The 21,984-nt window shown below is 37.0% G+C and overlaps 1 protein-coding gene across 2 annotated transcripts in view; it reads left to right on the top strand.

The window, feature by feature from the left end:
* The window catches only part of USP14 (ubiquitin specific peptidase 14), a 55,415-nt gene that overhangs the window by 18,699 nt on the left and 14,732 nt on the right, over window positions 1-21,984 (top strand). The window contains exons 4-10 of one of the 2 annotated variants that reach the window (XM_025365003.1): window positions 483-587; window positions 1,781-1,884; window positions 14,930-14,988; window positions 18,535-18,665; window positions 19,513-19,593; window positions 19,947-20,032; window positions 21,115-21,229. In XM_025365003.1, the coding sequence (XP_025220788.1) occupies window positions 483-587; window positions 1,781-1,884; window positions 14,930-14,988; window positions 18,535-18,665; window positions 19,513-19,593; window positions 19,947-20,032; window positions 21,115-21,229 (681 nt within the window). The remainder of the gene's footprint in view (window positions 1-482; window positions 588-1,780; window positions 1,885-14,929; window positions 14,989-18,534; window positions 18,666-19,512; window positions 19,594-19,946; window positions 20,033-21,114; window positions 21,230-21,984) is intronic. The other variant, XM_025365004.1, reaches the window with a different exon arrangement.

The following is a 21,984-nucleotide window of genomic DNA, read 5'->3' as shown; positions in this document are numbered from 1 at the left end:
AGCTTTATTTAGGTACAATTTATATAGAGTAAAATTCATCTGTGTTTGATGTACAGTTTGATGACTTTGGGCAATTCTGTATTGTCACGTAACCACCACCACAATCACGATTTAGAAGTTTCATCACTAAAAAGTTTCTTTACACCTTTGCCTTGGCCTCAAACAGCCACCCCAGGGCTTTTTTACTTGTTTTAAACAATACAGTGATTTTTTTAGTAGTGTATTTACAGAGTTGTGCAGCCTTCACCACAATCTAATTTTAGAACATTTCTATTACCCCAGAAAGAAACTTGTACCAATTTAAAGCCACTCCCTCTTCCCACCTCCAGTCCTAGGCAGCAACTAATCTACTTTCTGTAGATTTACTTTTTTTGGCAAATAGAATTATGTAATATGTGTTCTTTTGTGCCTGGCTTCTTTTGTTTGACATAAACATTACCAACTTTTAAGGATTTTCATGAAATAACTTTTTTTAAAAACAGGGAATGACTCTACTAATGATGGGGTCAGCAGATGCTCTTCCAGAAGAACCCTCAGCCAAAACTGTCTTCGTAGAAGACATGACAGAAGAACAGTTAGCATCTGCTGTAAGACACGCCAGATTTTATATGTTTGATACTACTTTTTGAAGGACCATTATTACAGTGTCTTTCAGAAAGTAGTATCTAAATGTCTTGAAGACTTAATCATTAATACCAAGATAGATGTTTTTATCTGTAAATAAGAGTTTTATTATTTTTAATTAGATTAAGGGAGTCCTTCTGTGGTTAAATAATGCACAGTTAGGGTTGTTTTTGGTATTGTACACCTTACTACTGGTTTTCAGACTTCCAAGTGAATTTATTTAGGCTTAACTTATATATATTTAGCTAATATCTGTAATAAATATGTTTCTGGCAGATAGTACTATATAAGTGTTTACTATTATTTATGAGAAAACAGGGTCAAAGAGTAGTTTAAATGCTGGGATATTTAAATTTTTTAAATCCTTCATGTGGAAAATAGATACATTTTATCCTGAATTTAAATGCAAAATCAGTTTAGAAACTGGCCAACACATGTGTCAAATTTTTTTTAACACCTTGCATTTATTGAGTGCCATTCATTCATTTTCTTGTTGTTGTTTTTTTTTTTTGCCTTGAGATGGGGTCTTGCTCTGTCACCCTGGCTGTTGTGCAGTGGTATGATCGTAGCTCACTGTAACCTCAACTTCCTGGGCTTAAGTGATCCTCCCACCTCAGCCTCCTGAGTAGCGAAAATTGTAGGCGTGCACCACCATGCCCAGCAAATTAAAAAAAAAATTTTTTTTTTTTTTTTGGTAGAGACAGGGTCTTGCTGTGTTGCCTAGGATGACCTTGAACTTCTGACCTCAAGCTATCCTTCCACCTCAGCCTTCCAAAGTGCTAGGATTACAGGCGTGAGCCACTGTACCCAACCTTTTATTTTGCTTTTTGTTTTGAAGTGTTTCTATGCATGTTTTGCCTATTCTCTTCTCCTGATAAACCTGCCAAGAAGGCAAGACTAGTATGATTATTCTCTTATTTTTAAGAAGGAAACTAAAACATAATATGATGGCCAGCATGATCCAAGTAAACATTTTTTGGGGGGGAGAAATAAAACTGTTTCTTTAAAGTGAAGGCAGAATATAAATTGGTAGAAGCTAGTAAATGGTACTTGATTCAAAATGAGAATTTTAGTGATTTATATATGTCATGTCATTTTGCAAAAATGGTTTAATGATTTAATCCTTTTTTTTTTTTTTTTTTTTTTTTTTAACTAGATGGAGTTACCATGTGGATTGACAAACCTTGGTAACACTTGTTACATGAATGCCACAGTTCAGTGTATTCGTTCTGTGCCTGAACTCAAAGATGCCCTTAAAAGGTAAGGCTGCAGTCTTTTTTGGGTAAGGGATGTTCACATTTGGGTGAGTAGTATTGTTTTGTTTTGTTTTCTTTAGCATCTTAATGAGATATAATTAATTTATTATACAATTCACCATTTAAAAATGTTTAATGATTTTTGCAGTATTCACAAGTTTGTGCAACCATCACCACAATCAATTTTAGGACATTTTCCACCTCCCCCAAAAGAAGTGTCATACTCACTGGCAGTCACTCGTTATACCCTTTCACCCACCTCTAGCCTTAGCCAAACATTAATCTACTTTCTGTCATAGATTTGTTTATTCTGGGCATTTCATATAAATTGAATCAGAATATGTGATCTTTTTGTGACTGACTTCTTTCATTTAGCATGTTTCCGTGGTTCATTCATGTTATAGCATATATAATACCTCATTCCTATTTTATGGCTGAATAATACTTCATTTTATGTATATATCACATTTTATTTATCCATTCATTTTGTTGATGGAAATTTGGATTGTTTCTCCTTTTTGGCTGTTATAAGTAATACTGCTGTGAACGTTCCTGTTTTTTGTGTAGATGAACGTTTTCATGATAGTAACTACGTTTGACGTTTTGAGGAACTGCCACAATGATTTTCCAAAGCGACAGTACTGTTTTACATTCTCACCAGCTATGTGAGAAGATTGCCAATATTTTCTGTCTTTGATTAAGCCATCTAGCGGTGTGAAGTGTGGTATCTCATTGTGGTTGTCATGCACATTTTGTTTTAGTGACTAATGATGTTGGGCATCTTTTCATGTGCTTATTGGCCATTTGTATATCTTCTTTGGAGAAATGTCTGTTTAAATCTTTTGCCTGTGTTTTAAGTGGGTTGTCTTTTTAAAAATTCAATTGTGTTTTTACATATATGCAAGTTCTTTACCCAATGGATAATTTGCAAATCTTTTTTTCTATACTATAAGCTGTCATTTTACTTTCTTTTTAAAAAATTTATCTTTTTTCCTAAGTCTGTTGTATGCAGTGTCCTTTTACTTTTCTTCATGATACGTTTGTAGTGCAAATGTTTTTTAATTTTGATGTAGTTTAATCTTAATTTTAATTTTTTCTTTTGTCACATATGCTTTTGGTTTCATATGTAAGAAGCTACTGTCTAATTCTAGGTTACAAAAACTTACTTCTTTGTTGTTTTTCAAGAGTTGATATACTTTTAGCTCTTCTATTGAGGCCTGTGGTTAATTTTTATGTATGGTGGGAGGGAGGGAGGTATTTGCCTATTCTTTTGCATGTGTATATCCAGTTCTTCCAGCATCATTTGTTGAAGGCTGTTGTTTTCCCCACTGAATTGTCTTAGCCCCTTTTTTGAAAGTCAGTTGATCATAATGTATAGGTTCATTTCTGGACCCTGGATTCTTTTCCATTTATATATATGTCTATCCTTATGTCAGTCAGTACTGGTTTCAAAAAAGGAAGAACATTTTGTTTTTATACCATCGTATGAAAGGAAAAGAGTAAAGAATTAATTACAAATGTTTCGAGAACCTGTGAAATAGTCTACAAATAAGGGTCCTTTCTTCCAGTGAGTATAAATGTAACTTAAAAAATATGTAACTTAATTCTGACTAAATTTATACAACTGTCTTGATACATAAATTGTCAGTTCTTTATGACAGAATTCTGAACTACAACTTGGATTCTAGACAGCTTTATGAATATTGATTTTTGTTTTTTCCCTCAGTCTCTTGTGAAATGTTGTGATAGAACTGAGCAGAAGAGAAGGGAGAGAAGGACTGTGCAGAAATCTGAAAGAGTGATTTTAAAGGTTTTCTGCATTTCTCTGAAGTGAATAGTTGTCAGGTATTTATGAGAAACTGCATAGATTACAGCTGATGTATTATCAGTGAGCAAGACACAGTATCTGTCTTCAGGGCACCTACAGTCTAATAGAGAAAGACTATCAAGTAAACAGGTACTGTTTCAGAACTGCTTTGATGGGAAATGTAGGCTGCTATGAGAACATCTAAGGAGGTTCATAAGGGGTATCTAAGGATAGTTTGGGAAGACTCTTAGAGTAACTGGTATTTATTTATTTATTTATTTATTTATTTTTTTTTGAGACGGAGTCTCGCTCTGTAGCCCAGGCTGGAGTGCAGTGGCCGGATCTCAGCTCACTGCAAGCTCCGCCTCCCGGGTTCACGCCATTCTCCGGCCTCAGCCTCCCGAGTAGCTGGGACTACAGGCGCCCGCCATCTCGCCTGGCTATTTTTTGTATTTCTTAGTAGAGACGGGGTTTCACTGTGTTCGCCAGGATGGTCTCGATCTCCTGACCTCGTGATCCGCCCATCTCGGCCTCCCAAAGTGCTGGGATTACAGGCTTGAGCCACCGCGCCCGGCCAGTAACTGGTATTTAAACAGTTAGGTATTATGCCAGCCTGGATGAGAGGTTAGGGAAGTGTAAGAGTGGACTGGAGGAAATAGTATTTAAGCAAGCGTCTGGAGGCAGGAGACTGCAGCATACTCAGTGCAACTACCTGGAGAAGAATGGATATAGAAAAGGTGCTAGATGGGAGATTAGCAGGGGCCAGCCAGAAATCTTGAAGTCATTTTTAAGAAGTGTGGACTTTGTGTTGTGGACGAAGAGAAGCCGTTGGAAAATTTTAAGCAGAGTACTGACATTCAAATTATCCTCTGAATTCTAGGTAGCTAAGATTATTATTTTGTTCTTTAATACAGTTTTTATTTTAATTTTGCTTTAAAAATTGCCTGGTGAATCTTACTGTGTCCTTTATATATATATCCCAAAATATTGATTTATTTTACCCTTTCCTCTTATCCTTGGATGATAATACTGCTTGGGGCAAGAGTCTAGGTCAAAGCCATTTTTCCTCAGTGACTGGAAGTTATTTCTCCACTATTTTTGTGTGTCCGTGCTTACTGATGAGAGATCTGACATCAGTCTTGATTTTTATTCTTTTCTGTTAGTAGCTTTTAGGGTTTTCTCTTTTTTTTTTCTTTCCCCCAGTGCTCCAAGAATGTGAGAGTGTGGGTTTTATTTATCTTACTTAGTACTCAGTAAGCACTTTTAGTGTGAGGACTCTTGTCCCAAACTCTAGGACATTTCTTGGTCATTATTTCTTTAGATACTGCTTCTCCTCTGCCTGGTTTCTTATACATATTAAAATTTCTAGATCTGTTTTTTAGTCTTCTAACTTGTCTCCATGTTTTAAATTTTTATAATTTTATGTGATGTGCTCCAGGAAAATGCCTCAGTTCTGTCTTACATTTTACTGATTCATACGTCTGCTTTGTTTCATTGCTTATTTATCATGACCTTCTGTTCTTTTTGTAACTCCTTATTCTTAATTTTTGGATCTAAATCCTGCTTTTATTTTTCTGAGGCTCTGAAGTATTTTTGTTTAAAGGTTTTTTTTTTTTTTTTTCCTTGTTTGGCCTTTTAACTCTGTTCTTTTTGGATCTAAGGGTTGTTCTTCCCTCATTTGTTTGAAGGTTGTGTACTCATATCATGCAATCATATTCTCTTCCTTAAGTCTCAGTTGCAAATTATCTGAATAGGTAGTTTGCTGGGGTAGCTTTCTGGCTAGCACCCGTGGGAGTGGCTAGTGGAGATGGCCTTGGCTCGCTTCCAAGATTTCCTCTTCACTGTTTTCTTCTTGGATGCCTTTTAGGCTCCTCCTGGGAGAGCGCTCTTTTATGTTTTGGAAAGAGTTCTTTGTAAGCAGGGGAGGTTTCATCCTGTGTGGTTCCATTTTCCTGAAACCAAAAGAAGCATTTTTTGTTTTTCCTTATTTTTAAAAAAATAAAAAGTGAAAGTTACTGTTTTTGCTTTTTGGTTTTTATTTTTAGTTTTTTTTTTTGTTTGTTTGTTTGTTTTTGGTACAGCAACCTCTGATGCCAAACAAAAGAAGTAGTTTTTGAATTCTAAATTTTCTCAAGAGAGTGCACTTAGTAACCTAATTGATACAAGATGTCATGGATGGTAGTATGTCTTTGGAAAAATGGCACTAACTGATAACAGCAAGAATGAAAGAACAGAAAAAACATTCCATGAAAGGTGTTTTACAGCTGGAGATGAGGAAGATCATCCTCACAAATACTTAGCAGAACTTGTCTTTGGCAGGTTCTATAGAGTGGGAGGTATGGGTTCCGAGTGCGATGACTCGTGCCTGTAATCCCAGTACTTTGGGAGGCCGAGGCAGGTGTCTCACTTGAGCTTAGGAGTTTGAGACTAGCCTCGGCAACATGGCAAAACCCCATCTCTACAAAACAAACAAACAACCAAAACAAAAATTAGCCAGGCAAGGTGGTGTGTGCCTATAGTCCTAGCTACTCGGAGGCTGAGGTGGGAGATTGCTTGAGCCCGGGAGGTCGAGGCTGCAGTGAGCCATCAGCTTGCCACTGCACTCCAGGCTGGGCAATAGAGTGAGGCCCTGTCTCAAAAAATAAAATAAATAAAATAAAATAAAGTAAAAGAAAATAATAAATAAGTGGGATGTTTAATGATGGAGAGTAGAAGGAAAGTGTATTCAAGAGAAATAGACTGGATTAGCTTAAGAGGCAGTAAGGACCAAGAACTATAGCCACAGGTAAAAACAAGGTTTGAAATGGCTTGCTTAATGCTGCCCAACAGTAGAATCTCATCATACTTCTGGAGTTAGGTTCTCAATTTAGAACCTAGAGTGAAAACTATTATGTTACAAAAAATCATCCCAAAATTCTATAAATTACTCCTCAAAAGACAGTATCACATTGCTGTATCTGTTGTATTGGAGACTAGCAAGCCCCACCTCTCAACGCGTACCCAGTTTCATCTTTTTTTTTTCTCCCTTATTTTTTATTTATTTATTTTTGAGACAGAGTCTCACTCCCTCACCCAGGCTGCGGTGCAGTAGTGTGATCTCAGCTCACTGCAGCCTCCGCCTCCCAGGCTTGAGCAATTCTTCTGTCTCAGCCTCCCAAGGAGCTGGAATTACAGGTGTGTGCCACCATGTCTAATTTTTGTATTTTTAGTAGAGACGGGTTTCACTATATTGTCCAGGCTGGTTTCAAACTCCTCACAAGTCATCTGCCTGCCTCAGCCTCCCAAAGTGCTGGGTTTACAGGCGTGAGCCACTGTGCCTGGCTGAAAATATTTATCTTTAAACACTAGAGTCTCATTCAGTTCAGTGAGATGCTCATATGAGAGGCATGCAAGAACTGAGACACTCGGAGGGAACAGAAAAGCCCCATATTTCATCTCACAGCTGTCTAGGGGATATGTTCATTGTGTGAAATTGCGTGTGGAATTGCTTATACTACTTAAAATTATTTATTCTTTTTAGCTTGTTGAGGGCATATCTTCATTTAAAAATTTTAAACATTTTAAATTATTTTTTATTTTTTGAGGCAGGCCCTTGATCTGTTGCCTAGGCTCTGGAGTGGTATGATCACAGATCACTGCAGCTTGACCTCTTGGGTTCAAGGATCCTCCTGACTTGGTTTCCTGAGTAGCTGGGACCTCAGGCGTGCACCACTATGTCCAGCTGATTTTTTTTTTTTTTTTTTTAAAGTAGAGACAAGAGATGGCTATGTTGCTCAGGCTGGTTTCAAGCTCCTGGCCTCAATCAATCCTCCCAGCTTGGTCTGCCAAAATATTGGGATTATAGGTGTGAGCCACCACATCTGGCACACAAATCTTCATTCTAAGTAATTGATTTCCACTTGATCTTGACAAAAAAATTTTAAATAACAGAAAAGTCTACATAGTTGATACTCACTTTTTCTTAGCCATCTTCTCAGCCCTTATGTCAGGATATGAGGAAAATGCATCATACATTTAATTCATACAGATTGAAGATGTGCCCTGGGCTGGATGTGATGGCTCATGCCTGTGATCCCAGTGCTTTGGGAGGCTGAATCTATAGCTTGAGGCCAGAAGTTTAAGACCAGCCTGGGCAACATAGTGAGACCCGCATCTCTGCAATAAAAAAGAGATAGCTGAGTGTGGTGGTGTGTACCTGTAGTTCCAGCTACTCGTGAGGCTGAGCTGGGAGGAACGCTTGAGCCCAGGAGTTTGCAACTACAGTGAGCTATGATGATGCCACTGCGCTCCAGCCTGGGCAATGCAATGAGACCCTGTCTCTTAAAAAAAGAAAGAGATAGGCTGGGAGCAGTGGCTCATGCTTGTAATCCTAGCACTTTGGGAGGCTGAGGCGGGCAGATCATTGAAGGTCAGGAGTTCAAGACCAGCTTGGCTAACATGGTGAAACCCAATCTCTATTAAAAATACAAAAAATTAGCCAGGTTTGGTGGTGGGGACCTATAATCCCAGCTGCTTGGGAGGGGGAGGCTGAGGCAGGAGAGTTGCTTGAACCCGGGAGGCGGAGGCTGCAGTGAGCCGAGATCACACCACTGCACTCCAGCCTGGGCGACAGAGTGAGACTTCAGTCTCAAAAGAGAAAGGGATGAAGATTTGTGTTATACTTGGGTTTTTTCTTTAAACATATGTGTAGCAGTATATGTGTTTTTTATAACCAATTCGAACAGTCTTAAATTTGTGCTCACGTCTTTGTTTTTATGCTTACATATTAACAGTTCTGCAGTACATCTTGATCCATAGGATTCTTTGGATCAATTTCTGGAAATGGAATTGGTGGGTTAATAAATTAGAGTGGATAGTTTGACCTTTTAGATATTGGCAATTGTTATCCCAAAAGGTAGAAAAATATGAATGCTACATTCTGTACATATTCATCAAAGTAAAATATTATAATGATAAATATTTTTTGATTACTAGTAAGGTTGAACTACTTTTTACTGGTGAGTTTGTTGGTGACTTACATTTCTCTTACAAGGTAAAAATCTAGGTTTCTCTTTCTCCAATTACCATTCATAGTATATTGATACACATTGATCTTTTATCATATGTATTATTATTACATATTTTTGAGACCTGGTCCTAGATTTTCTAATTGGGTTTATTTATTGAGATCTGATTTTTTATATGTGTTTGTATTATGCCATTTTAACCATCTGGTGTATAGTAATGCATCCTTCTTTCTTTCAGTGTATTACTGGATAGTTTGATCCATATTTTGTATCTCTTTGAACTTCATGGTCATGTTGTTCAATACACCTTTCTCCCTCTAAATGGATATATAGTGAGAATGTCAGCCTTTGGGATTTTGACCATAATGTTTATCCGAAACCATAAGTTTCAGATAAATTGACATTTTTGCAATATTTAGCCTTCCCATCAGGAATATAGGCTGTCTCCCCATTGCTCCAGATCTTATTTGACTTTCAGTAAGATGGATTTTTTTCACGTGTTTTATTTCCAGCTGTTTTGAATTTTTGTATTTTGTACTGTTAGATGAATTTTCCCTTGATCATTTTGTTATTGTCCCTGCTAGCTGATGGGAAGAAATCAGGCATACTAATTTCAAATATCAGATTTCCATGGTTCCAAGGTGTACTTTCCCCTAATACTGAAATAGTCCTTATATTCTTTGAAAATTTTAATATACTTTTTATTTACCTTGAAAACACATTTATTTACCCTGAAAACACATTTTATTTATGATGATACTTATGATTATGATTTATTTATGATATTTATATTTATGAGGAAATAAGACCTATTTTCTATTAATATTTGGATTTTCTAAATAGGTAATCAAATCCATTACTCAGGTTAGTATTGTCTATTTCAGGCAGTTTACTTCGTGTTTCTTTTGTGTTTCACTGGCTAGAACTTTTAACATAGTGTTAAATAGTAGATGGTTGTGGAATTCTCCTGTTTTTGATTTTAATAAGATTGTTGTGTTTTAGGGTTAAATATTGACCTTGCATGTGGTGGAAATATTCTTTTTTTCTTTTTTTTTTCCTTCTTGTCCTCCCCTCAGGTTTGGTGGAAATATTCTTAAGAATGTTAAGAAAGTATTCCTCCATCATTTGTTTACTGGAGATGTTTTAAAAATAAGAAATATATGTTAAAATTGTCAAATGTTGTTTGTTGACCTAGTTCTAAGATTTTTCTTACTGGATCTATTTGCGATACATTAGGTTAATAGTTAGCCTAATAGACTATATTCCTGATGCATTCGTATTCTTTCAATATATAGTGCTGAATTTAATTTGCTGGAACATTTTAAAAGGATGTTTGGGAAGGGTCATTTGTTACTAAGACTGATGTATAGCATTCTGTCTCCCTCTGGCTGTTTTTTTTTTTTTTTTTTTTTTTGATTTGTGAGGGTTTGGTGTTAGAGTTATGCTAGTTCTATGTCCGTCTTTTCCTGGAACTTTTGTTTTCTTTCATATTTTTATAGGACTGATCTGCTGCTGAAAGACTTGCCCATGAAATTGGCTGCACTCAGCTTTTTTGGGGTATTTTATTTTATTTTATTTTGAGACAGTCTCGCTCTGTCGCCTAGGCTGGAGTGCAGTGGCGTGATCTCGGCTCACTGCAACCTCCGCCTCCTGGGTTCAAGCGGTTCTCCTGCCTCAGCCTCCCAAGCAGCTAGGATTACAGGCATTCGCCACTACGCCCAGCTAATTTTTTGTATTTTTAGTAGAGATGTGGTTTCACCATGTTGGCCAGGATGGTCTCAAACCCCCGACCTCAGGTGATCCCCCGGCCTTGGCCTCCGAAAGGGCTGAGATTACAGGCGCGAGTCACCGTGCTCGGCCTTTGGGGTATTTTAAATGTACTTATTCTCTTCTAAAGTTAGTTTTGGGAATTTATATTTTCCTACAAAATTGTCCTGTCTTTAAATTATTTCAGCTTAAGAGTTATTCTAGGCCGGGCGCGGTGGCTCACGCCTGTAATCCCAGCACTTTGGGAGGCCGAGGCGGGCGGATCACAAGGTCAGGAGATCGAGACCACGGTGAAACCCCGTCTCTACTAAAAATACAAAAAATTAGCCGGGCGCGGTTGTGGGCGCCTGTAGTCCCAGCTACTCGGGAGGCTGAGGCAGGAGAATGGCGTGAACCCGGGAGGCGGAGCTTGCAGTGAGCCGAGATCGCGCCACTGCACTCCAGCCTGGGCGACAGAGCGAGACTCTGTCTCAAAAAAAAAAAAAAAAAGAGTTATTCTACCATTGGACCTGTATTTTTTTTTTTTGTATTTTTTTTTTGTTTGTTTTATTTGTGTTTTCCTCCCTTTGTGTTATCTTGCTAGAGATTTGCATTTTAGCTTTCAAAGAATTGGCTATTAGATTTGTTCATTCAATTTTTTGATTTGTCTGATTCATCCTACTTTTTGTATTATCTTTTTCTTATTTCTGTTTACCTTAGGCTTGTTTTATTGTCTATTTTCTAACTTAAAGTTTCATATTTGGATTGTTTACTTACTCTTGTGTAGTAATGAAAACATTTAGTTCTGAGATTTTGCTTGTTCTCTATTTGTTAGATGAGGCTGTTCAAATGTTAACAAAAACCACTAGAAAGTCTGTTATCTTTTCCTTTTAGCCCAGTTTTTGTTTTTTGTTTTTTGTTTTTTTGAGACAGTCTCACTCTACCTCCAGGCCAGAGTGCAGTAGCACGATCTCGGCTCACTGCAACCTCCGCCTCCTGGGTTCAGGTGATTCTCCTGCCTCAGCCTCATGAGTAGCTGGGACTACTACAGGCACGTGTCACAACGCCCAGCTGGTTTTTGTATTTTTATTAGAGACAGTGTGTCATCATGTTGGCCAGGATGGTCTCGATCTCTTGACCTCGTGATCCATCTGCCTCGGCCTCCCAAGTGCTGGGATTACAGGCATGAGCCACCACACCTGGCCCATTTATTTTTGATTATTGAATTATAACATGCAGAAAGTATACAAATTGTAAGTGTACAGCTCAATGAATTGTCCCAGGGTGAACACATCCATGTACCCAAAATAAAGGCAGAACCCTTCCAGCACTCTAAAAATCCCCTCACAGATCTTAATCACTACCACTGTTTATGTTTTCCAAATTGGAAATACTATCCTGACTTCTAATCTCATAGATCAGTTTACCAATTTTGAACTCTTTGTGAACAGAAGTGTACAAACTGGGCCCATTTGTCTGACTGATGACTGGCTAATGGGTCTGGCTCGTGATGTTTAGTGTATCCATGTTCTGTGTATTGGTGGTTCATTTCTATTCATGCTGTATAGTATTCCATTGTGTGCTGTGCTACCAATTTGTCATCCATTCTTCTGTCGATAAATATTTGGTTTATGTTCAGTTTTTGGTGATTATGAAAAAATATGCTCTGAATATTCTAGTACATTTTTGGGCACATGCATTTGTTTCTGTTGGGTGTATATGAGTATGTATGCATATACACAAAATATATATGAGTGAAACTGCTGGGTCATAAAGGGATGTATATATTCAGTTTTGATATGTTTTGCCAACCAGTTTCATAAACGGAGATACCAATTTGTATTTTCATTAGCATTATATGTGCTTTTCATCTGTTCCACATCCACCCCCAAGAGTTTAAGCCAAGTTACTTAGCCAGTGGATTTAGAAACGCATATATGAAAGCATATGTTATAAATGTATTTTATTTCACCATGGGTAAGGATTTGGCCTATTTTGGAAATTTGAGTTTGTCTTTTTGATCTGATGTATGATTGAATATTTTATGGGGACTAGAAAAGTCAAAATGTCCTCTCTTTGTAGGTGTCAAAGTATAATAGACATTAGGTTAATTTTATTATGTTCAGATTTTTTATATCAGTACTTTTTATATATCGACTTGACAGAGATAAGGAAAGATTCTCAGTACTTTTGACTGTAAAACCTCTCAGTATTTCTGTCAGTTTCTCTTTTTCTAAGTTTTTCTTTATAAACTTCAGTGTTAATGTTATTTGGCTTAATAGATGGTTTTAGATTAATTAGGAATTACATTTTATTGCTCTAATATGGGAAGTGTTTTTTGGATATTAAATTACATATGACTTTTCTTAGTTACAAAAAAAGGTTGATAATTCATTAGTTATCTTTGCCATAAATGTAGAAATAGTTACATATTCATGTTACCCGATAACAAGAAGTAAAATTCAGTAACAGCAGCAATTATATAGCTAATTACATTCCCAAGTGATGTTCTGGGATATGTCTGCTATATTAGTACTTCATTTTAATTTCAAAAATGCCTTTCAAGAAGTTGCTAAAATGTCTTAACAGGGAAATTTAATGATTTTCAGGTTTTTAAAAATTAACACACATAATTCAGGCATTATTGTGAATTATGGTTTATTGAAAAATTAAGAAAGTTTGTTTAGTCACAGCAATTTCCGAAAGATGCAAACAAATGAAAAAGGGAAAAACAAAACCCTTCAGTTGAATACAATTTAACACAATACTTTCTGTGACTTCTTTCATACTACCTAAGCATAGAGGTTTTGCTTTTTAAATTGAGATATAATTCCCATCTAGTGAAATGCATATATCTTAAGTGTTTGGTTTGATCAGTTTTGACAAATGCAAATTCTCTGTAATCCATTTGCCTGTCAAAGTATAGAACATTTCTATCATCTCAGAAAATTCTTGTGTGTGCCTTTTCTCAGTTAATCCTTATCCTCTCCACCCACTTCCAGCAACTACTGATTTCGTATTAGTTTGCACATTCTGAAACGTAAAATAAATGGAATCCTACAGGTTGTGCTTTTCTTTTGTTCTGGCTTGTTTCACTCAGTATCTAGCTTGGAGATCCATTCATATTACTATTGATTCTGATTGCTCCACATTCTTGCCAATATTGGGTGATACTAGTTTTTTTTTTTTTTTTTTTTTTTTTTGAGACGGAGTCTCACTGTGTCTCCCAGGCTGGAGTGCAGTGGCGCGATCTCGGCTCACTGCAAGCTCCGCCCCCCGGGTTCACGCCATTCTCCCGCCTCAGCCTCCCGAGTAGCTGGGACTACAGGCGCCCGCTACCGCGCCCGGCTAGGTTTTTTTGTATTTTTAGTAGAGACGGGGTTTCACCATGTTAGCCAGGATAGTCTCGATCTCCTGACCTTGTGATCCACCCGCCTCGGCCTCCCAAAGTGCTGGGATTACAGGCTTGAGCCACCGCGCCCGGCCCGATACTAGTTTTTTTTAAATTTTAATTTTAATCACTCTAATGGGTGTATAGTGTGTACACATAGTTTAATCATAGTGCATATGCAGTCTCCCTCCTACTTCAATGTTTGATATTAACTGAATGATAATTTCTGAGCTTTTGTCATAAGACTTTGTGTGAGTAACGACTGCGGTTTGAATATTTCCTTTGCATGGCCAGTTTGTAAATTAAGTGAGGATCATAAAGCTGAAAGTGAATTTAGAAATCATTTAATAGAAGCTCCTCAGTTTACAGATGAGCAAACTGACCTAAAACCTTAAGTGACCTATTTAACGATACACAGCAAGCCAATGCTGAATGTTTTTGATCTAATGCTTATTTCTTCCAAGTTATTTCAGAGATTGTGTTATTTTATTTTCTTTGTAATTAATGGATAGTTTTGTTTCACAGTACTTTGAGAAAATGCTTGTTTTAGCCGGGTGCAGTGGCTCATGCCTGTAATCCCAGCACTTTGGGAGGCTGAGGTGGGTGGATCACCTGAGGTCAGGAGTTCGAGACTACGTGGCCAACATGGTGAAACTCTGTCTCTACTAGAAATAAAAAAATTAGCTGGGCATGGTGGCGTGCGCCTGTAATCCCAGCTACTCGGGAGGCTGAGGCAGGAGAATTGCTTGAACCCAAGAGGTAGAGGTTGCAGTGAGTCGAGATCTTGCCATTGCACTCCAACCTGGGCAACAAGAGCAAAACTCTGTCTCAAAAAATAAAAAATAAAATAAAATGTTTGTTTTATATGCGTTTGACAAAGGGAAAGAGCTTAAAGTAGGCTCCATCTAAATTCCCTTTTCAGCATTCCTTTTTTTCTCCATATAATGCAAGACCAGGAGAGAAGAAAAGGAAAGGTGGGAACAACTCCGCGGGACTTGCAGTTGAGGGTGTCGTAATAACTCCTTTTAACTGGCTGCTTCCCATTTGAGTGTTAGAATGAATTGAATTCTATTATTTAACTCTGCTTTAATGTTCCTAGGTATGCAGGTGCCTTAAGAGCTTCAGGGGAAATGGCTTCAGCGCAGTATATTACTGCAGGTTTGTATTCTAAATATACTACTTTTTAATAGGAGTAAGACATTTTATTTTTCACTCAAAATCCTTTGCAGTTTCCAGAATGTCTTTTGTAAAACGTCACCTCATTAAGCTTGGAGTGTACGTTATACTTAAGTTAAGCAACTTGGTACTTATTTTATCATCCAGATTATAAATCAGTGATGTCTGTCCTTTGTGAAAAATAATCTTTGGATTTTTTTGGTTACATTATGATTTTGGCTTCAGGTTTGATTTATGTAATATATCTTTGGGGTTGACTGGGGAGAGCCAGCGACGGGTTTTATCACAATCGATGCATCATTATAAAAGAGGGTCTTAGTGAGTATTGGTGTAAGAAGTGATGTGTATGAGGAGAAATAGTAATCTTAAAGGATAGAAATAACTGGTTTCTTCATTGCATAAGAGAATATACCCCTCACGTAATTTTGGACATTTTAATACTGTTAAGTCTTTGGGTTAGGTCAATAGGGTTTTACAGCCATGCCTTTTTTTTTTTTTTTTAACTCTCTCTCTAATGGCTTTATTGATATAGTGTACATATCATAAATTCTGCCCATTTAAAGTGTATAATTCATTGTTTTTTAGTTTATCCACAGAGTTGTGCAAATTTTACTAAAATGTTAACTTTAGAACATTATCATCCCAAAAAGCAACTTCATAACATTTAGCAGTCACCTCCTTTCCTGTTTCTAGCCCTACCCAAACATTTGTCTGTGTGTTCCTTCTCTCTAGATTTGCCTACTCTGGACTTTTGTACTAAATGGAATTAGATAATGTGTAGTCTCTTGTGACTGGTGTCTTTCACTTAGTATAATGTTTTCAGAATTCATCCATATTGTGGCATGTATCAGTACTTCATTCTTTTTTATTGCTAAATAAGAGTGCCTTGTATGGACATGCCACATATCATTTATCCATTCATCATTGATGGATATTTGGGTTGTTTCTACTTTTTGACTATTACAAATACTCCTGACATTCGTGTACAAGTCTTGGTGTGGACAAATGCTTTCATTTCTCTTTGGTATGTATCTAGGAGTGGAATTAATTGCTGGGTCATATGGTTACTGTATTTAACCTTTTGAGGAACTGCCAGAATTTTCCAAAGGAGCTGCACCATTTTACATTTCCCCCAGAAGGGTATAAGGGTTCGGATTTCTCCGTGTCCTTACCAACACTTAGTATTATATGTCTTTTTGATTGTAGCCATCCAAGAAGTATGAAGTGTTATCTCACTGTTGTCAACCATTGATTTTTGATATTATAAACAGGTTTCTTTTGTGTCATTTGCAGTTAGAGAGATTTTACTCTAACCTTTTTTCCTAAAGTAGACTTACTTGTTGAAGTTTTTAATGAGAAAGTGTGATCGTTTATATCTACTTCATTTGACAGCTTATGTATCTTAGAATAATTTAGAATTTCAGCAGCTTCTCCAGCATCATATATGCGGCTAATAGTATTGGTGCGATGAAAAATACTGTTCTTTACATTTTTGCTTCTTGACTTTTTAACTTCTTGTTTTGAAATACATCTAAATTTACAGAAAAGTTGTAAGAATTCACCAGTTACTAACTTTTAATTGCATTTGGTTTCTCGTTTTTCCGTTATTCATGTAATTTTTTTCTGAACCATTTTAGAATAAGGTGCCAGACATCAGGTGTTTTATTCCTGAATACTTCAGTATGTATTTCCTAACAATAAGGACATTCATAACCACAAGATAATTCTTAATTTTCAGAATCTGGGCTGGGTGCTGTGGCTCATGCCTGTAATCCCAGCACTTTGGGAGGCTGAGGCGGGCAGATGACTTAAGGCCAGGGATTTGAGACCAGGCTGGCCAACATGGTGAAACCCCGTCTCTACTAAAAATACAAAAATTAGCCGGCTGTGTTGGTACATGTCTGTAATCCCAGCTACTCAGGAGGCTGAGGCACAAGAATAACTTGAACCTGGGAGGCGGAGGTTACAGTTAGCTGAGATTGTGCTACTGCACTTCAGCCTGGGCAACAGACTGCGACACTGTCTCAAAAAACAAACTTTTTTTTTAGAATTTGGGAGTTTCACACAGTACTCTAAAATACAGTCTTTATTCAGATTTTGCCAGCTGTCCTAGTATTGTCCATTAAAATTTTTTTTTCCTGCTTCAGGATTCAATTTAAGATCCCACATTGCATTTAGTTGTTATGTCTTACTAGTATCTTTTAATCTACATTTCTTCTTGACCTTTTTCTTTTAAACTGATGAAATACTTTTGAGATGCTCTGTTGATGGTATATACTAGATCTTAAATCATCTGTTTGTTTTTGAGTAGTATATAAAGTATTATTAAAATGTAGGCTTTTATTTAAAAAAATAATTAGCTTAGTAGTGATGCCTAAATTTCAGCCTTCCCTCCAAAAATATTTTTTAAACATTGTGTTCAGTTTTGTTATTCAGTAACATTTTTTTGAGCCCCTGCTTTGTGCTAAGATGCTGTGGTATTTGGTGGGTTCAGTCTGTATAATAATGATAGGTGACATTTCACATCTTGGGTATTAATAAAACATACAAGTTGAGGTAAGCTAGAGGAAGAGTTTTGCTGTACATGAAGCAGAGCAAGGTCTGATCACTAGGAAGTCAGCAGAGGAGAAATGGTTCGAACTCCAAGAGAACAGACTAGTCCATGACTGTGAGATTCATGCTGCTGAGAGGGGTTAAGTGGAAAGAAGGTTTTCTGAAGAAGGTAAATTATTAGTAGTTTTGGTTCTTAGCTGTCCAGTAGAGTCAGCTGTTTAAGGACCCAGATTTAAATCTCCAGGAGTTGAGTAGATGAGAACCAATTATAGATTTAAAGGGAGGTAAGTGGGGAGAGGTGACCTGCTATTCTGATCTTGGCAGAGTAGCAGAACGATTACATTATGCCTGTTTGGTCCCTACACAGAGGTTATGTGTTCTTTGTACTGAATTAAAACACCCTGCTTTGTTTGGGAAGACAAAGGCTGGCAAGAAGAAAGAGAGAGGCAGGGCTCTGAAGTTGTTTACAACTAGTGATTGCTTTGTAAGGTCTTCTGGTGAATTCTTTAAGATTTAAAAATGATTTCTTTTTTTCTTGTTGAGAGTCCAACAATTGTCAGAGTAGATACACTTAAAAATATTTAAGCGGCTGGGTGTGGTGGCTCACACCTGTAATCCCAGGCTGAAGTGGGGAGATCACAAGGTCAGGAGTTTGAGACCAGCCTGGCCAACATGGTGAAACCCTGTCTCTACTTAAAAAAATGCAAAAATTAGCCAGGCATGGTGTCATGCTCCTGTAATCCCAGCCGCTCGGGAGGCTGAGGCAGGAGAATTGCTTGAACCCAGAAGGTGGAGGTTGCAGTGAGCTGAGATCGTGCCGCTGCACTCCAGCCTGGGGAATAGAGCTAGACTCCGTCTCAAAAAAAAAAAAAAAAATTAAGTAGGTTTTTGTTTGTATTAATTAAAATTAATTTACAGTCGCATGTATTAAGTATGTGACTATTTTACTAAGGCAATGTTTGCTTTGTCTTTAAGCCCTTAGAGATTTGTTTGATTCCATGGATAAAACTTCTTCCAGTATTCCACCTATTATTCTACTGCAGTTTTTGCACATGGCTTTCCCACAGTTTGCCGAGAAGGGTGAACAAGGACAGTATCTTCAACAGGTAATTAGGGCAAGGTATTTTACATTCTGTAAATGTAAAACTTAGGTTTCCTACATTTACCATACTTATTGGAACATAGTTCGAAATATAAACATCAGTCTTCTCTAGTTCATGCCAGAGCTGTCTCTTGCCTGGAACCTCAACAGTAGTCTTAACTGATCATCTGGCTTCTGCCTTTGCCCCTTTGCAGTTTCTCTACACAGCCCATGGTGTCCTTTTTAAAATGAAGATAGGATTATGTTGGCCCCTTGTTCAGTACTCCCTAGTGATTTCTACCGCAGTCCTAAATCCTCTAGCCCCTGGCTTTTTCTCTGAGTTCATCACTACCACTCTGCCAGTTGCTTGCCTCTTTCTAGCTGCACAGGCTTCCTTAAACCCTTCAAGTGCCCTCTTCCCGCAGGGCCTTTGCTCTTGTTCCTTTGGCTGTCAGACAAGTGCAAGACCAGCTCTCTCACCTCCTTCAGATCTCATGGCTCCAAGACCAGAGCCTCAGGCTTTCCCTGATGACCTTGTGGAAATAGGACACTTCCCTTCCCCGATCACTTACTGTTTCCATCCTGCTTTTTTTTTCGCTTCATAACCCTTATCTCTACTTGAATTTTATATTTTCACTGCTGTTATGCTGAGTATTTAGTACAGTGTTTAGCACAAATTGGAGCTCAGCAGATGTCTGTTGAATGAATAAGCTATTCTAGAATTATTTTTTGGAAGATCATATCTCTTATTTGGCTTAATATTTTTAAAGAAGGAAACTACTCTCTTGCCTAGGAGACAGCGATTATTTTGGAAGAATTTTGTAGATCATTCACTGCCAGGATTACTTACTTTGTCTTTTTTTACATTACAGGATGCTAATGAATGTTGGATACAAATGATGCGAGTATTGCAACAGAAATTGGAAGCCATAGAGGATGATTCTGTTAAAGAGGTAATTGAAATATATTTGTGATTATAGACTTTCATTATATCTTGATTCTTTTTTTAATTTTTTTCCCCGCAAAGGCTTAAAATAAGTTCATCTTAATGGGTAGATGTGTATTTAAATACTTTAGATGCTCAATCTGTAGTCAGAATTTGGAAGCTTGCATACGACATTTACATTTAATGTATTATTTATTAAACTTAATTCATTGGTGATTTTTTGTAATGTTTTTTGAAGGATTTTACATTAAGGGACTATATTTTAAAAACTTAAATATGTATTACTAAACTGAATTGTGTGGAAGAAAATATACATTAATATTTATATAAAGTTGGAATTTTTATTTTAATTTTTTGCAGACAGACTCTTCATCTGCATCGGCAGCGACACCTTCTAAAAAGAAAAGTTTAATTGATCAGTTCTTCGGTGTTGAGTTTGAAACTACGTATCCTTATGAGCCAAGATTTGTATAGACTATCTACCTTATTAGAATTGACATAAATAGCATCATTGGCTGATTGATTGGTGGTGGGTAGAAGAAAAATTCTTCAGAGGTTTTTTTTTTTTTTGTTTGTTTTTGAGACAGAGTTTCGCTCTTGTCGCCCAGGCTGGAGTGCTATGGTGCGATCTTGGCTCACTGCAACCTCTGCCTCCCGGGTTCAAACAATTCTGCCTCAGCCTCCCAAGTAGCTGGGATTACAGGCGCATGCCACCACGCCTAGTTAATTTTTTGTATTTTTAGTAGAGGGGGGTTTCACCCTCTTGGCCAGGCTAGTATGGAACTCCTGACTTCAGGTGATCTACCCGCCTTGGCCTCCCGGTGTGAGCCACTGCGCCCAGCCCAGAGGTTTTTATGCCTAAAAAAATACAGTAATGGAAATGAGGAATTTGGAAAAGTATACCTATTGGAGTGACCTTGAAGGATAATGGGATTATTCATTATGTTTTGATTAATATAATTATTCTAATTTATTTCTTGAAGGATATTTATTATTTTTTCCTAAGAACATCTTTAGCAGAGTCTACCTCATTTTCATTCACCTTATAAAGAATTAATTTCTTATATGTCAAGGTGACTGTTAATAATAACTTTTAAAATATTTTTTAATTGTATAAAATGGTGTGTATCAACTATATACATGAGATTGAACCAGTTAATAAAACATAAATCAGGAAAGTACTGTTTTGTAGGTCATGGTTAGAAAATCTTAGAAAAAAATTATGTTTATGTACCTTTGGGCTTCTAAGACCATTATAAGACCACACTAAATACCAGTTTATAGTTCAGAGTTTATTGCAGTTTATCTTTTAATACACATTTATTACTCATTGTTGTTTATAGAATTGTTGGTAGCCAAATGAACATTCTTAAGTATGTTGAAATGAATCTTTATTGGGAGACTAAAATGTTTTAAATGCCAATGAATGATACTATTAATTTTAATGGAATTAGGATAATGTATTATATTCAAGAGTATATAACAAATTGAATACCCGTTGGCATATTCCTTATCTTAGTTTACAAAGCATGAAATGTACAGAATCTGAAGAAGAAGAAGTCACCAAAGGAAAGGAAAATCAACTTCAGCTTAGCTGTTTTATCAATCAGGAAGTCAAATATCTTTTTACAGGACTTAAATTGGTAAGGACAATCACAGTCCATCCTTGTTGTTTGTGAATTCCACATTCGCAAGTAAGCCAAAGTCATTATTCGCTGGGCTTTAATGGTCATTTGTAGACATGTGCAGAGCAACATGCATTTTGAGTTGCCCAATACACACAGTCTCATCTGAGGTCAAACAAGTACTTGGCTGTCTTGTTTCAGCTTGGTAAACAAATACCATTTTAGCAGGAATGTTAGCACCGGTTTTTTTTTTTATTTTCTGCTTTTTATTGGTTATTTCACTGTTTAAGATGACCCGCCAAGCATAGGACTGAGTGCTGTCTAGTGTTTCTAAGTGTGGGAAGGCTGTGATGTGCCTTACTGAGAAAATACACATGTTAGAGAAGCTTCAGTTGGGCCTGAGTTGTACTGTTGGCTCTGAGTTCAATGTTATTTAATCAACACAGTATGTGAAATAAGGTGTCTTTAAACAGAAACACACATAAAACAAGGTTATATATTGATTGGTTGATGAAAATCTTGTGATCAAAGGTTGGCGGAATCTAATCCTGTATTTCCCCTAGGAGCAGTGGTTCAGTATTCACTGATTCAGTGCTTGTGGTGACTTTGTAGAACATAATTACTTTCACTACCAAAATCAACTGTGTAGTCAGAAATCAAACAAACTTCAACTAGCTTTTCATTTCATAAACAAAAGCATTATTGACATGGTTGCATATGCTAACAAATATTGGGACATCTCACTTTTTAATCACTGGATGTTCCTGCTTCAC

The sequence above is a fragment of the Theropithecus gelada genome, chromosome 18 (assembly GCF_003255815.1).
Source record: "Theropithecus gelada isolate Dixy chromosome 18, Tgel_1.0, whole genome shotgun sequence".
Lineage (NCBI taxonomy): Eukaryota > Metazoa > Chordata > Mammalia > Primates > Cercopithecidae > Theropithecus > Theropithecus gelada.
The sequence above is the reverse complement of the archived record's forward strand: the minus strand, read 5'-3'. Positions and strand labels throughout refer to the sequence as shown.